At 40.0% G+C, this 18,019-nt stretch overlaps 1 protein-coding gene across 1 annotated transcript in view; it reads right to left on the reverse strand.

Annotated features, from left to right (window-relative positions):
• Positions 1-17,593, reverse strand: part of gatb (glutamyl-tRNA(Gln) amidotransferase, subunit B) — a 77,266-nt gene extending 59,673 nt beyond the window's left edge. Inside the window, exons 1-5 of the mRNA XM_060827466.1 lie at positions 17,442-17,593; positions 13,919-14,063; positions 9,153-9,266; positions 7,018-7,216; positions 6,578-6,700 (exon numbers count right to left, since the gene is read on the reverse strand). Of these exons, the coding sequence (XP_060683449.1) occupies positions 6,578-6,700; positions 7,018-7,216; positions 9,153-9,266; positions 13,919-14,063; positions 17,442-17,593 (733 nt within the window). The remainder of the gene's footprint in view (positions 1-6,577; positions 6,701-7,017; positions 7,217-9,152; positions 9,267-13,918; positions 14,064-17,441) is intronic.
• Between the last annotated feature and the right edge of the window lie 426 nt (positions 17,594-18,019).

The raw sequence follows: 18,019 nt of genomic DNA on the forward strand, positions 1-18,019 counted from the left end.
GTGGTCCAGGAAATGGCTGATGGAATTCAACGTGAGCAAATGCGAGGTCTTGCACTTTGGAAAAAAGAATAAAAGCATGGACTACTTTCTAAACGGTGAGAAAATTCGTAAAGCCAAAATACAAAGGGATCTGGGAGTGTTATCGAGGATCCTATAAAGGTAAACATGCAGGTTGAGTCCGTGATTAAGAAAGCAAATGCAATGTTGTCACTTATCTCAAGAGGGTTGGAATATAAAAGCACCGTTGTGCTACTGAGACTTTATAAAGCTCTGGTTAGGCCCCATTTGGAGTACTGTGTCCAGTTTTGATCCCCACACCTCAGGAAGGACATACTGGCACTGGAACGTGTCCAGCGGAGATTCACACGGATGATCCCTGGAATGGTTGGTTTAACATATGAGGAACGGCTGAGGATCCTGGGATTGTATTCATTGGAGTTTAGAAGGCTAAGGGGAGACTTAATAGAAACTTACAAGATAATACATGGCTTGGAAAGGGTGGACACTAGGAAATTTTTTCCGTTATGCGAGGAGACTAGGACCCGTGGACACAGCCTTAAAATTAGAGGGGGGTCAATTCAGAACAGAAATGCGGAGACATTTCTTCAGCTAGAGAGTGGTGGGCCTGTGGAATTCATTGCCCCAGAGTGCAGTGGAGGCCGGGACGCTAAATGTCTTCAAGGCAGAGATTGATAGATTCTTGATGTCACGAGGAATTAAGGGCTACGGGGAGAATGTGGGTAAGTGGAGTTGAAATGCCCATCAGCCACGATTGAATGGCAGAGTGGACTCGATGGGCCGAATGGCCTTACTTCCACTCCTATGTCTTATGGTCTTATTGTGCCTCAGAAACCACAAGGGCCTTGTAAAAATTTGTAAAAATATGAAAATTCAAACGTTCTGAGAAAACAGGAAGCTCAAATGATGCCAAAATAGCTGCACAGAGACCGTCACCAAGTCACTCTTTACTTACTCATGAACAGTCATTCACTGATTCTGCCTCATACAGAGTCAGGCACCAGAGTATCAGTATCTCTGACACTCAACCTTTTTTATGTCAGTCAGGGCTCCCCAATTGAGGCTGTTAATCTGGTCTATTCAGCAAACTCATATTCTATGAGGTTCAGCTGGCTGACCTCCTTAAATCAATGCAGACACAAGGAATTCTAACATGATTTATTTTGTTTCATGAAACAATGATTCAAAGTTAGTAAAGTAGCTCTGGCAGCTGTTATATCCATATTGTTAGACTGCAAGAGGCTCACAGACATCATAAGACACACCATGAAAGTCAGAGACAGACACAGACAGAGAGACAGACATAGACAGAGAGAGAAAGTAGGGGAAAGAGAAGGGAGACCAGCTAAATGATTGTTGTGCCAATACAGGTCACCAAGCGTCACAGTCTGCAGTGCTGTAAAAGTGAAAGAAAGGAATTTCACAGAATTTCATAGAAACTGCTTTTTGTTAAGTCCACTTGTGGAAGAAGCCTCACGCTATTTGACTCCAGAACCATTGTAGGTGCTGATTCGTGACTTCAAGTTTTCAACCTCTTTACCTCAGAAAGAGAAATCTTCAAAAAAGCCAGGCCTGCAACAATGACAAACTGTTCTCACTATCTTGTTATCTTTTATCTGTACCCACTTTCAAACTTTGCATCTGACCACTAGCTAATAACTGTATCACATTTTACTCAGTAACTTCAAGACTGACATTTTGCTAGTTATTTCTAATTTGGAACACTCAAAAAAAAACTAAAAATAGCCTAAACAAGTTATAATTCATTGTTCATGGACCTCTCTGGGGACAAACTTGTGTGTGGCTCTTACAGCCAGCAGGCTGTTATGGAGAAATACTGTTTCCTGTGAACTTGCCAAGAGGTCACTTCGCATCGTTGGAGGTGCCAGACAAAGTGAATGACAGATGGGACAGAGGTGGCTCAGTGGTTAGCAGTGCTGCCTCACAGCACCAGAGACCCAGGGTTGATTCCAACTTCGGGCAACTGTGTGTGGAGTTTGCACATTCTCCCAGTGTCTGCATGGGTTTCCTCCCAAAATCCAAAAATGTGTAGGTTAGGTAAAGTGGCCATGCTAAATAGCCCATAGTATTCAGGAATGTATAGGTTAGGTGCATAAGTCAGGGGTAAATACAGGATAATAGGGTAGGGGAATGGTCTGGGTGGGTTACTCTTTGGAGGGTCAGTGTAGAGTTGTTGGACTGAAGGACCTACTGCTACACCGTAGGGATTCAATGTGTAGTCCTTTGCAGCTGAATTCAGTGTCATAAGCTTACCCAACAAAGACAGTAAAATGACTGGTATAACCCTGAGGTACCAACATATACTGACATCTTCTGTGCAGCACTCATGAGCACACTTAATGGCTCAAGTCATTTCTCTCAAAGTACTTCCGCACATTCCCATTTGAAGAACCAATCTCAATTTACTGCCATTTGAAATATATCCCTCAGTCACCCTCCACCAATGTTACCATTCCCTGTTCTCCACATAATCCATGTACCACATTCATAACTTTGCCTCCTCTCCTTGCAGGAGAAAAATGTACAGAACTCCAGAGAGACAAGGTACAAGGAATAGACACCCTGCGTGACAGAAACAATATTAGCAGCCATGAAGATCACAGATTAGAAGAGGGCAAAGAACACTGGCAATGCAGAAGTAGGGATCTAATAACTGGTAGCAAAATTATATATTGGACTAGTACAAAACATTTAACAATCACTCGTCATTTTCCTGTTTAGCATTAATTGAAATGTAACATCTGCCCAAAGACAATGAATCCTTTCCCATGGTGACACACATACACCCTCCACCTGTGCAGATTCACATGTCTCATGTTCCCAAGTGAAATAGCAAGGTTATCACATATCAAGTGCACTTTGTAAACAAGAAGCAGATGTTGAAGACAGGGGTATCAACAGAGTTTTTCTCATGGAATATACAAGATACTCCAAGCTTTGCTCAGTTGTACTTAGGTGCTGAGCCACAGGTATTATCCACAAAGAGGACAACTTTGCAAAAGCAACAGAAAAATGTGTTGACAAAATTTCACATTTCCAGAAGCACTTTGCACCCTTGGAAAAAGATAGCTGGTTGAAACAGACTCCACTATTATACATCAAGTTTTTGCAGTGAATTATACCTCCATGGAAAGAGTGGCAGCTGCACAAAATATCAAGTTGAGTAGTCCAGAGAGTGCACCCTTACTTACTCTTACCAAAGGCCTATACTTTTGGATATTTGTCAGCAACTCAAACAAGGAGCCATGGCAGCCACAGTTAAGAGTCATGTAAAGTATAAGTGGGTGGCTGCCTAGCCAAATAGCTAAAAGAAAAGCCCCATAAACTCTTAGCTGGAACTCTGAAGTGAAATCTGGGGCAAACGTTTAGGTTAATCTCCAAGTGGTCAAAATACATGACAGTTGGCATGATAGGAGGGATGGGTGACGCCAAAATAAAATGTAGTTGTGTTCACAATTCACATCATTACAAACTGTAGTATTCACTTATTGATGTTAACTTTATTTAATTAATGTTTTTTGCAATAGAGTGTTGGTTCAAAATAGAGAAATCTTGTGGCATAGATGCACTATTTAAATGTTGATTGTCCCTCATCGGATTACTAGCACACTGGGTTTGATTTGGGTGATTTTCTTTACTCTTCTTTCATTGATAATTCCAGCATTTGAGGGCCAGCTCCATTCAGAAGGCAGCTAGGAGTCAACTACACTACAATGGATCTGAAGTCATATAAAGACCAGACCGGATAAGGATAGCAGATTTCCTTCCCTAAAGTAAATTAGAACCAAATGGGCTTTTATAGCCATCAATAGTAGCTTCATGGCATCATTACTTGGATGAACTTTATACTTTATTTATTAATTTAAATTCCACCACCTGCAATTTGAACCAGAGGTTCCGGACCTCTACATTATTGGTCCAGTGGTATTAATGCAACATCACCGATGCTCTCCCCAGTTAAAAAAAAAACATCTTAATGCATTTGAAAATGTAAATAAAATTACAAGTTGTTTAAACCACCCATTGTTGCCTCCCAACTTCAAACTGATATTATATTTAAAGGTAATGGTAAAACCTCGGAATTGTACAAAGCATGAGGAGAGGTTATAAATCTGGGCATTCTGCTCTGCTTGTATCATGTGAATAAATAACAACTGGAAAATCTTTGTTCATTCACTTGAACTTTTTATTAATTTTATACACTGGAAACTGTATTTTTTCTTTTATTTTGAACCCCAAAAGTAGGATAACTTCACCGACCCAACCTATTCTCATATCACTTACAGTAGCAAGAATTGTACAGTGTGGAAACAGATCTTCCAGTCCAACTCATCCATTCTGATCAGTGATCCTAAATTAACCTAATCCCATTTCCTGTCATTTGGTCCATATCCCTTCAAATCCTTCCTATTTGTAGGCTCATCCAGATAGCGTTGTAATTGTATAAGGCTCCACTACTTCATCATCTGGCAGCTAACTCTCCACTTGCACTATTCTGTGTGAAAACGTTACCCTTTAGGTCCCTTTTAAATCTTTCCCCTCTCACCTTAAACCTCTAGCTCTGGAGTCACTTGGCCAAAAAGACCTCGGCTATTCACCATATCCATGCCCGTCATGACTTTATAAACTTCTAAGATCACCCTTCAGCCTCCAACTCTCCAGAGAAAATAGCTCCAATCAAATCATCCTCTCCCTATAACTCAAACCCTCCAACTCTGCTAACATCCTTTTCTGTACTCTTTCAAGTTTAACAACATGTTTCCTATAGCAGTGAGATCAGAATTGAATGCAGTATTCAAAAGTGGCCTAACCAATGCCCTGTACGGCCACAACATGACATCCCAAATCCTATAAATTCACTTTGACTCAAATTAACTATTCACTGTAGTTAATAACTACAAATCCTTCATTCACAGAGATAGGGAATTCAAAAGTTTCACAACTCTGAGTGAAGAAGTTTTTCATCTCAGTTCAGGTACTAAATGGCTAACAGTTTATACTGATACTTTGGATCTTAATTGCTGATTAATCATCTCAGAATCATTAATGTTTCACTTTGATAATCCCTCATTCTTCTAAACATAAGACAGAAAATAGTCTACTCAATCTCTCCTCTAAACAAATTCTCTTCTCTCAAGAATCAATTACCTGAAATTTTGTTGCACCCTTTATAATAAAAGTGCATGTAAGAAAGGGTGGCATATTGTCTGTGGTTAGCACTGATGCCTCACAATGCCAGATACTGGGGTCAATTCTAGTCTCGGGCAACTGTCTGTATCCTCCCTGTGTCTGCATGGGTTTCCTTCCTGTGGTCCGGTTTCCTCCCACAGTCCAAAGCAGAGTTGAAGGTAGATGGATAGTGAAGAAGGCGGTTGATATGCTTTCGTTTATTATTCAAAGCATCGAGTATAGGAGTTGGGAGGTCATATTGTAGTTGTACAGTACATTGGTTGATCCACTTTTGGAATACTGTTTGCAATTCTGGGTCTCCCTCCTATCAGAACGATGTTGTGAAACTTGAAAGGATTCAAAAAAGATTTACAAGGATGTTGCCAGGGAGAGGGTGAATAGGCTGTTCCCCCTAGAGTATTGGAGGCTGAGGGGTGACCTTATAGAGGTTTATAAAATCATGAGGGACATGGATAGGTAAATAGACAAGGTCTCTTCACTGGGTGGGGGAGTCCAGAACTAGAGGGCTTAGGTTTAGGGTGAGAGGGGAGAAAAGTTAATCGGCATCTGGAAGGGCCAAGTGCTAGCAAATGGGACTAGATTAATTTAAGATATTTGGTTGGCATGGACAAGTTGGACTGAAGGATCTGTTAATCTATGTGCAAGTTCAGTGGATTCGCTATGCTGAAATTGTCCAAGGTGTGTTCAGGGATGTGTCAGCTAGGTGGATCAAACATGGTAAACGTGGGATTTGTGAGATATGATAGGGGGCTGGGGCTAGGCTTTGGCAGGATGCTCTTGAAGGGTCAGTGCGGACACGATGCACTGAATTCCACATTGTCAGGATTCTAAGTTCTTTCGGTATAGAATCAAAAACTGGATGCAATTGCTTCTTACAGTTTCAGGTCAAAGTTACACAGTACATATGGCTCAGTCAAGATCAATTCTGATTGTGATGTCTTTCACTGCTGAATAGATTACTAAATTCACTGTATGGCAACTAAAGGTGGCCACTTAGATAATGTATTTTAGCAGTGTAGCCAACTCTATAACTAGATCTACACAGTGGTCTGCATTCTTGGTAGGAAGTGATCAAGTTCATGTTTATAAAATGTAAGCTTCCTTAGATATTCTACTTCTACTGATACAAAGTAACAATATACAGTTTCTCATATTTCATTTATTTATTCCCTATCTTTGTTAAAGCTGACGAGTCAGCATGCTTTCCAAATGTCTGCACATTTCTCAATAACAAACACTAATTTTTTTCTCGCCAAAATTGCTGTTTTGTAACAATGATGTTAACACTTAATGCCACTTTTAATATCCTGATGCAAGCTATTTCAGAATTATAAAACATTATCTTTACCTGCCATATTTCCATGACATGTACCAAGTGTTTGTAGGATAAGTTGGAGTTCCCGAACTGCTGCTGCTGCTTCATCACCACAACACATATCTGGCTCCATAACAATCTCCATCAAACCAATTCCTGAAATCAAATAATATCTAGCAAACAAAATTGCACTTTTCTTTTTGTCAAAATGTGTGTGCAGAGAGGAGACAGTTGGATTGGGAAAAGTGAAATAACCTGCATTTATATAATGCCTTATCATATCATCAGATGATCCTAAAGCACTTTGCATTCAAAGAACATAGGACTTTACTTGGCAAATCTCTTAATGGCAGTATTCACAGTTTACATAACTCCATTTTACCTAAACATTAATAGACAACTTAACACACAATCAAATAAACTTCATATTTGCACACACAAAAAAAAAGTTAAATGCCAATTTTCAAACTTACCAGCCCTATTTAAATCAATCAATGTTTGAGTTCTTGCATCATCATGAAGACTTCTGCCACTATCCTGCTCTAGTTGGATTTGTTGGATTCTCACCAATTTAGGCATCATATGGTTTCTGTTTTTCCCAACATAAAGACTATATGCAAGGTTTCCATTAATGGCAATTGGACATCTCTGCTGTGTAATCTGATAGCCAACCTACCAGGCATAACAAAAAACACTTCTCAAAATCTTTGCACAAGATTCTTGACATGAACCAGACAAAGGTCAGACATTTAACTGCCATAAATCTTTAATATTTCCTTTGGGATGTGTTGATAATTAGAACAAAATAATTCAACAGGTTTTTTTTTAGAGAATACCTGCATTTAACTTATCTCCTCTCAATAAATTTACATTATTAAACTGCTGGACGTAGTGTGGTAAAATAAATTACATGATGCATTTACTTTGTAAGTGTGTCATGGTGGTAATACAATAGAAACTAAAAACAAATTATCGTAAAGCAAATAAAGCAGCACTTATAGGATTCAAATAAAAAGACAGCTAAAGGCAGAGAGGAATTAAACAGGGAGTGAAGGATGGGTGGAGCACAATAGAATCAGTTGAGCCCAAACATTCAGGTATAAACTTGCACCCTATTTATTTTTCAACTGCAGTTCAACAACTCTTTGGATTGCAATGAGTCTCTCCCCTGGCTACTCCTGTTTGCCTCCTGCTAACTGGACAAAAGCTAGAATGGTTGACAGTGTGGGAATTGTTTTTTGTTCATATGATATGGGCATTGCTGGCTAGGCTAACGTTTATTGTACATATCCTTACTTCTCAGAGGGTGGCCAAGAGTCAACTACATTGTCTAACTGACATGTGACTTCAGATTCACAGCAGAGGAAGGTTGGATGGCAGATTCCTCTTTTTAAAGGGGATTTGTGAATCAGAGAGATTGTTATATCAACAGTGGTTACATAAATCATCATTAAGTGAGCTTTTTATTGAATTCAAACTTCAGCAATCCAAGTATGTGCACATCAGTTGAATTGGCCATGCTAAATTGACCACAGTGTTCAGAGATGTGTAGGTTAGGCAAATTAGACGGGGCTAAATGTAGAATAATAGAGTAGGGAAATGGATCTGTGTGGTTTACTCTTCAGATGGTCTGTGTGGACTTGTTGGGATAAATGGCCTGTTTCCACACTGTAAGGATTCTATGATATATGATTCTAGAGTGGAATTTGAATATTATCATAGGGTTCTAGATATCCAGTGATGTTACCACTATGCCTACCACTTCCCATTTATACAAGTTTATGAAATCTGGGAGAGACTGGGTGTAGTTTGTAAAAGCAAATGAATATATTGGGATATTTGGAGATAGTATTTGCATCCCAATATTGCATGCTTCCAACAGTCAGTCAGAAGGGAACACAGTGATGCATCTTCATATTATAAAGAGGAATAAAGTACTCAAGTTCCTCTCTGACCCCTTCAGACAAACAAGCAAAATCAGTCCAGAAGATTGCACAGATTAAACAGGACTGTTGCAAGAGGTCTGATGCCTTGACCTTGCTGCAATAATTGATCTTGGTAGGAATGATAGTAGGCCTACAAACTGGCATCAATACCATTGTTTGCAAAAGGAAGAAAACTTGAGCCTGAAACAGAGTCCCAACTTCAATATAAATGGAAAGCAAGTGGCAAAATTGAAGATCAAGATACAGCAAAGTCATTTCATGAGCAACAAGAATTTGTTATTTAAGGTTCATATTTAATGTCAAAAATAAAGATATTATTTGCAACCAGATGTTCGCTTCACTTTGGTACTCTCAGCCTCAGAAGGCAGTGGAGGCAATTTTAATTTTGGGCAGAGGTAGGTGGATTCTTATTAGGCAAGAGACTCAAGGGTTATCAGGGTAGATGGAAATGTGGAAAACCTGAATCGCAAACAGATCAGCCAGCATCTTACTGAACGATATAGTGGGCTTGAGGGACCTAATGGTCTATTTCTCAAATATTCTTTACCCATAAGTCACATATTAAAAATGTTTTTAAAATATTTAGAATCAAAAGGGCACTTGATACATCAAAAAAAATTAACTACTTAACAGAAGTCACTTGATACTATGCACAAGCTCACCGGCAAGTCAGCGTAGAAGTAGTGCTTTCTGTCAAACATGGATTTCTTATTAATGGTACAGTTTAGGGCTAAACCAGTCATCACAGCTGCTTCGACACAGTGTTTATTAAGAACCTTTTGAGGATGAAAAAATATAATTATATTGTAAACATACAGATTAACACGATGAAAGACATTCAATTCAAAAACATGTTCTGACCAATTGAAGAAATTGCATAATTTCTGCTCAACTAACATCTCCAATCTGTATTAAGTTCTAATTCGGTTCTGTCAGCATGGTTGATAACACAAATCTTCACTGCACAACACTGCAAGGTTATTTACAATGAAATTAATGTGGGTGCCTATAAAGTTGTACTGAAGTTATAAGTCAGTGAAGGTTATATGCAACTGCTTGCATCGCTAAATGTGGAATGAATTTAGACAAGATCAACATGATGTAAATTTCACTTCTGCTAAAATCATTAAAAAAGAAAACAAAAGTCTTAAATCTGTGAAAATCAGAATGGACTAGCTTAAAGAAAATTACTCAACTTCAATGGCTGCACTTTGCAAAATCTGGCATTTAAGTGTAGCAAGAAGTAATGAACTAATAAATATAAACTAATAACACTCAGTCAGAGCAGGTCAATTGTTTCTACAAAAATGAGCTAGAAGACTCAAAGCAGGGCAAATTGTTAGTAATGGACACTTAGAGTCATAGAGACGTACAGAATGGAAACAGACCCTTCGGTCCAACCTATCCATGCTGACCAGATATCCCAACCTAATGTAGCCCCACCTGCCAGCACCCGGTCCATATCCCTCCAAACCCTTCCTATTCATACACCCATCCAAATGCCTCTTAAATGTTGCAATTGTACCAGCCTCCACCACATCCTCTGGCAGCTCACTCCATACGTATACTACCCTCTGTGTGAAAAAGTTGCCCCTTAGGTCTCTTTTATATCTTTCCCCTCACACCCTAAACCTATGCCCTCTAGTTCTGGACTCCCCGACCCCAGGGAAAAGACTTCGTCTATTTATCCTATCCATGCCCCTCATAATTTTGTAAACCTCTATAAGGTCACCCCTCAGCCTCCAACGCTCCAGGGAAAACAGCCCCAGCCTGTTCAGCCTCTCCCTGTAGCTCAGATCCTCCAACTCTGGCAACATCCTTGTAAATCTTTTCTGAACCCTTTCAAGTTTCACAACATTTTTCCAATAGGAAGGAGACCAGAATTGTACGCAATATTCCAACAGTGGCCTAACCAGTGTCCTGTACAGCAGCAACATGATCTCCCATCTCCTGTACTCAATACTCTGACCAATAAAGGAAAGCATACCAAACGCCTTCTTCACTATCCTATCTACCTGCGACTCCACTTTCAAGGAGCTATGAACCTGCACTCCAAGGTCTCTTTGTTCAGCAACATTCCCTAGGACCTTACCATTAAGTGTATAAGTCCTGCTAAGATTTGCTTTCCCAAAATGCAGCACCTCACATTTATCTGAATTAAACTCCATCTGCCACTTCTCAGCCCATTGGCCCATCTGGTCAAGATCCTGTTGTAATCTGAAGTAACCCTCTTCGCTGTCCACTACACCTCCAATTTTGGTGTCATCTGCAAACTTACTAATTATACCTCTTATGCTCGCATCCAAATCATTTATGTAAATGACAATAAATATAGGACCCAGCACCAATCCTTGTGGCACAGCACTGGTCACAGGCCTCCAGTTTGAAAAACAACCCTCCACCACCACCCTCTGTCTTTTACCTTTGAGCCAGTTCTGTATCCAAATGGCTAGTTCTCCCTGTATTCCATGAGATCTAACCTTGCTCATCAGATTCCCATGGAGAACCTTGTCGAACGCCTTACTGAAATCCATATAGATCACATCTACCACTCTGCCCTCATCAATCTCCTTCGTTACTTCTTCAAACAACTCAATCAAGTTTGAGAGGCATGATTTCCCACACACAAAGCCATGTTGACTATCCCAAATGAGTTCTTGCCTTTCAAAATACATATACATACTGCCCACCACCGAGGTCAGGCTCACCGGTCTATAGTTCCCTGGCTTGTCTTTACCGCCCTTCTTAAACAGTGGCACCACATTTGCCAACCTCCAGTCTTCCGGCACCTCAGCTGTGACTATCGATGATACAAATTGGTTCAAAGAAGTTTACTCAAACACCAGCTTCAATATTCACTCACTGCACACCAATGAACAATGTAACATCCACAGGATACACTACATCAACTCAGTAAGGTTGACTTAAACAGCAGCTTCCAAATCTGTGAGCTCTACTACTTAGAAGGACAAGGGCAGCAGATGGAGAGGGTGGGGGGAATATCATTATTTGAAAGCTCCCTTGCAGGCCAGACATAGTCCTCAACCAGACAGTTATTCCAGCAATAATAAAGAATCAAAATCCTTCTACTCCCTTCCCAACAGTATTTTATGCATACCTACACCCCATGGACAGCAGTGCTTTAAGACCACAGTTCAGCAAAACATTCTCAAGGATACTTAGCCAGCAAAATAAAAATTTATTCAATGTTGGTACTTTCTTATTTAACTATCAAGCTCCTAATATATAATGTAAAGATGGTCTTCAAAGCTTTTGAAGATTTCTGAGGCAGATAAAGGATGTTCCATATATGCAGATAAATATTTGGGAAAACATGACATTTTAGTCTCCTGACAATTCTTACAAATTGTTCCTCCATACCTTGATGCGTTGGATGTGGTTCAGCTCTATTTTTCTACGTTTCAAAACTTGTCAATCTTCAACTTTTACGAATTGCAATCACACATCACTGTTTTATTGTTAACATTTTAACCATAAAGTAATCTTGAGGAATTCCAAAAATATTCATATCCTTTTTAACATACTTTCCATCTACACTGGCTCAACACATTTGAATTATAAAGGCAGCCCTATCAGGTTTTAAATAATTCTATGTGGGAGGACAGAAAGACAGATGACAATAAGTGACAAAAGAGTTGGTGGAGCCAGGCTGAAGCAAATGTCAATGGGACAAGAGAAAAAGACAGGTCCAGAGGAGTAAGAGCTGTAGAAAAATGAACAGCTACCATGATAATGCAAAAATAGACTAAAAGTAAGATTTGAACTAAAACATGCAAAGAAAAAGAAACAGAATTGGCAGAGAAACTAATACAAAGGGCATTTTTATTTGGTCATAGGATATGGATTAGACTAGCATATTTGCCAACCCTAACTGTTCTCGAGAAGAAGGCAGTTGTGAGTTACATCTTGAACCACTTCAATCTATGTCGTGTAGGTTCACTCACAATGCTGTTTGGGAGTCCAGACATTTTGACCTAACAATAGGGAAGGAATAGCAAATTAGTTCCAATCAGAATGTTGCCTGGCTTGGAGGAAAACTTGCAAGTGACTGTGTCCTATTTTGCTGTCTTTGTCTTTGTAAGTGTAAAAGATTGCAGTCTTGGATGATGCTATCAAAACAGCCTTGATGAGTTTCTGCTGTGCACCTTACACACTGTTCCCACTGCGCATCATAGGCAAAGGGAACAAACATGGAATGTGGTAAATTGGATGTCAGTCAAGTTAGCTGCTTTGACCTCGTGGATGTCAGGCTTCCAGAGTACTGTTGGAGCTAATCCAGGTAGGTGGAGAGTATTCTATCACATTCCTAACTTGTGCCTTGTATACTGTGGATAGGCACTGGAAAGACAGAAGGCAGGTTATTCACTGCAATCTTGCTCTTATGAACATTGCATTTGTCTGGTCCAGTTCAGTTTCTGATCAATAGTAGGCCTCCCAAAGTTTTGACAGGAGGACATTCAGCAATGGTAACATCAAGGGGAAGTGGTTGGATCCTCACATTTGAGATTATCATTGCCTGCCACTCATGTGGTGTGAAGACTACTTGCCATTTATCAGCCCAAGTTTGATGTTGTCCAGATCTTACTACATATGGACATAGACTGTTTCATTATTTGAGTCATGAATGGTGCCGAACACTGTACACACACTACAGTAACACTACACTGAGAAACTCCTGCAAAAAAGTCCTGGAGCTGACATGGTTGATCTCCAAAAACAGTCATTTTTATTTGTGCTAAATATGACTCCAACTAGCAGAGGATTTTCCTTCTGATTTCCATTGATTCTAATTTTGCTTAGACACCTTGATGCTATATCCGTCAAATTCCTTCCTATCAAGAATAGTCACTATCACCTCACCTCTGGAGTGTAGTTCATTTGCAAATGTTTACATGAGGGCTGTAATGAGGTCGGAAACTGACTGGTACAATTCAAGCATCATACATTCCCTGATCTAAAACAGGATGGTAAAACTTATTAAGTATTGCCATAATGAGAAAAGAACTACGGATTCTTTAGACTCCATAGCATTTACTTCACTCGGCACCAAAATCTAGCATTCTTCCAAACAATGGTCATGAATAATTGTAACCATTGTGATATTAAACTCCAATGCTGATTTCAGCACTATGTCTACCATGTCACCTATTAATTTGCTTTAATTATCCTATTCATTCCACTACAATCTTTGTCTATGCAGCTATAATTTCCTTATCCCACATGCCTAACACGTCACATCAACTGAAAACAGTCAAGGAGGGTTTATTTGGAGGAGTGCACTGCATATCACAAGATAATCTCAATTTGGCAAGAGATATCATATAGAAATTTTATAGAAGATAGTTTAATTAAAATACCAATATTTCTGTTTCAACAAGTCCAATATGGAAACTGTGAAAATACTCACAGGTAACGTCCCCGGAAGTGAAGCATCTAAAAATGAAACTAATGCGTTTGGAGGTGCTGAAAATTGCACCCGGGACCCAGAGAATAATTTGGAGTTGGAACATAACTGAGCATGGACTTCCAATCCCACAACTCCCATCCATTTGCTGGAAGAAAAAAAATTTTTAAAAAAGAGACATAAATATAACTAGTAATCTAAATGAGAATTGCCTTAGAGAATTAAAGGAAATCTCAAAATTAGGTAATACTTTGCCTTTTTCATGAGACATAAAATCAAGGTTTCAGCTGTTTTAAAAAAATCCAGTGGCACTATTCAGAAGACGATAAGGGCAGTTATCCACAGTGTTCTGAACAATATATAACACTCGGTCCATATTATTAAAAAGAGATTGTAGTCATTATCACATTGTCATCTGTAGGAGTTTGCTATTCAGAAATTGGCCTCTTAACTTCCTGTACTGTAATTGGCTTTGAAGTTCTTTGCTACATCCTGAGATTGAGTAAAAAGTGAGGTCTGCAGATGCTGGAGATCACAGATGAAAATGTGTTGCTGGTCAAAGCACAGCAGGCCAGGCAGCATCTCAGGAATAGGGAATTCGACGTTTCGAGCAAAGGGCTTATGCTCGAAACGTCGAATTCCCTATTCCTGAGATGCTGCCTGGCCTGCTGTGCTTTGACCAGCAACACATTTTCAGCTACATCCTGAGATTGTGAATGGTACGCTTATAAATGCAAGCCTCTCTCTAAGTATCAATAAATTTAAAACAAATTTTTACATGTAACAGCATTTGGTTCACAAAAAAGAAACAAGCCATAAATTATATTTACTCCAAACAAGCTGCCTCACAAACATAACATTCAAACCATTTGATTAACTGAAACCTGAGCAATACTTACGATGCACTGTCCAAAAATCAACGTTTTGTTTATGGAATAACTGAACAAAGCTAGCTGGAATGTTACATCTACCCCTATGGAAAACTGCCAATTCAAAAAAAGGACAAAAAACAAGTAATTATTGGCCAGTTAGCTTAATATCATTTGAAAAACACAATGATGTTTAATAGCAGAGCATTTAGAAATACATAACACAATCAAGTAGTGTCAGCATGGCTTCATGAAAGGGAAATGATACACAAATTTATTACAGGTCTTTGAGGTGGTAACAAGCAGAACAGATAAAGGGGAGTCAGCAGATGTAATATATTTGGATTTCCAAAAGCCATTTTAATGCACTGCACACTAGGGCTACTTAATAAGATGAGCCCATGGTTTTCAGGGTAGTATAGTAGCATGGACAAAGTATTGGGATAAAGGGGCCATTCTCAGCACAGCAACCTTTCTTTTTCTAGTGGAATGCCACAGTGATCAGTGCTGGAGCCACAATTAGTTACAATATACAGTATTGACTTCATTGATTAGATTAGATTAGATTACTTACAGTGTGAAAACTGGCCCTTCGGACCAACAAGTCCACAACGACCCGCTGAAGCGCAACCCACCCATACCCCTTACCTAACACTACGGGCAATTTAGCATAGCCAATTCACCTAACCTGCACATCTTTGGACTGTGGGAGGAAACCGGAGCACCCGGAAGAAACCCAAGCAGACATGGGGAGAACGTGCAAACTCCACACAGTCAGTCGCCTGAGACGGGAATTGAACCCAGGTCTCCGACGCTGTGAGGCAGCAGTGCTAACCACTGTGCCACCGTGCTGGCCACTTAGGTAATTAATTGAGTGAAATTAATAATTACCAAGTTTGCAGATGACAAAAATAGATGGGAAGCAAGTAAAGAGGATGACACAGAAGGCTACAGACAGGTTAAGTGAATGGACAAAAACTAAGCAGATGGTATATAAGGTGAGAAAATGAGAGGCTATGCACTTTGGCAGGAGGAACAGAAGATCTGAATGTTATTTAAATAGGGAAAGATTGCAGAAAGCTGCAGCCCAGGGGGATTTGCGGTTCTCAATCACAAAAAAAAGCACACGAGTTTAGCACAGTAATAGGCTGTTGGCCTTTATTTCAACTGAAACAGACCATATCTAGAATAGTGAGCATTTTTTTTTAATCTAAGGAAAAACATACTGGCATTGGAGACAGTCCAGAAAAATCGAATAGGTTGGACATGTATTTATTGGAGTTTAGAAGAATGAGAGAAGGCTTTACTGAAATATATAAGACTCTGAGAGAGTCAAGACAGGGCAGATTGAAAACGATTGTTTCCATTGTGGGCGAGCTTTGGACCGGAGGGCATAACAGATTTAGGGATCACCCATTTAAAATGAGGATTATTTTCTCTCAGAGAGTGGTGAATCTGTCAAATTCTTTACCGCAGAAGGGTGACAAGGCTGAATATTTTAAGTACAGGACAGACAGATTTTAAAATTAGTAAGAGAAGCAAAGGTTTTGGGGATAAGGTAGGAAAGTGGAGATGAGGATAATCAAATCAACCATGATTTCACAGAATGGCAGAGCAGACCTGGGAGGCCAACAAGACAAAAGTGAGGACTGCAGATGCTGGAAACCAGAGTTTAGATCAGAGTGGTGCTGGAAAAGCACAGCAGGTCAGGCAGCATCTGAAGAGCAGGAAAATTGATGACGGGCTTTTGCCCGAAATGTCAATTCTCCTGCTCCTCGGATGCTGCCTGACCTGCTGTGCTTTTCCAGCACCACTCTGACCTTGACAGGCCAACAACCTACTTCTGTTCCATCTTCCAGGAGGGTTGATTTAGTCAGCACCACACGGTGGATCATCTTGGATTCCACACACCATGATTTACTTATTTTGTTTTGATGTTGAACTTATTAATGCACAGTATGCAGCCTGAACATCCACATCTGTATACAGACTTCTCCAAAAATAGAATAAATGCCAATTTTCATCTGTTAAAAAAGTCTAAAATTAAAATTTGTGTAATAACAGCTGTGAGCATTTATCTAATTAAATGCACTAATCGAATTACTTAACTACTCAACTTGACAACAAAATCACACAAATAAACCCTGTAAATTACTTTGCTAGACACTTTGAAAGGGTACCATTTTGTTAAAACCTGTTTGCAAACAGGTGCAAATTGAATTGCCCTGCAGTGATGCGAATCGTGTCGTTAAAAAACACTGATCACCAACTTTTATTTTAGTATGACTGCATCCTATTCCTAATCCAGAACCTGGTTTCCAGCATCTGCAGTCATTGTTTTTAACCTCTTATTCCTACAGGTCTGGCAGTGCATATACTCATTTTAAAACAAGGTCAGAATCAAAACCTGCCAATGTTTGTGCTGGGTAATGAACCGATTGTACAGACTGCTATTAGCAAAAGAATGGAATTATCGATGTTTATGTGATGATTGCAGGTCAATCTGGACTGAATGTTGTCATAACCGGTTTACGAATCAGACTCTTGACATCGATAACAAATGGCAGTGGATCAAACGTTCGCTTTTAATGCAACAGCCGCAGGGTGTCATGACTTTATTTTTACTCAGGCATCACATATATCCCTTAACCTATCACCTTTTACTGCGGCCATCCCTCGCCGCCGCCGTCGCTGCTGCTGCTGCTGCAGGAGAGCGCGCGCTGCCCCTGACGACAGTTAAACGGCTCGCCGTTCGACTCACGAGCGCTCTCCGGCACCACGCGCACAGTCCAACCAGAGGCAGCGCCATGATGCTTCACAGCGGAAGGGAGGCACACAAGAACCTTGTGGGAATTGTAGTTCTCGCCGACCCGCCGAAATCCCCGTTCAATCAACTCACCTTGGAACTACAAGTTCCAGTACGCTTGGCGACGGAAGCTTCCGGTTTGTCCGCCAAAGGGTCATTGGACGCGGAACATTTTTTCACAGGAGCGACAACCTCACTCGGCCAAACAAAAGTACGACTGTTGGAAATAAACTCAGCAGGTTTGGCAGCATTTGCGGAGAGACGGTAGAGTCAATATTTTGAGTTCAGTGAGCCTTCTTCAGAGCAGAATCTCACTCATTGCCTTCTCACCCTTATTTCTGAGGAGATGCTACCACGGGCTCCTTCAGAAATGAGGACACTATCCTCCAATCTGACAGATTCTTTATTTCTAATGGCAGGCAACCATTG

This window comes from Hemiscyllium ocellatum, chromosome 1, assembly GCF_020745735.1.
Source record: "Hemiscyllium ocellatum isolate sHemOce1 chromosome 1, sHemOce1.pat.X.cur, whole genome shotgun sequence".
Classification (NCBI taxonomy): domain Eukaryota; kingdom Metazoa; phylum Chordata; class Chondrichthyes; order Orectolobiformes; family Hemiscylliidae; genus Hemiscyllium; species Hemiscyllium ocellatum.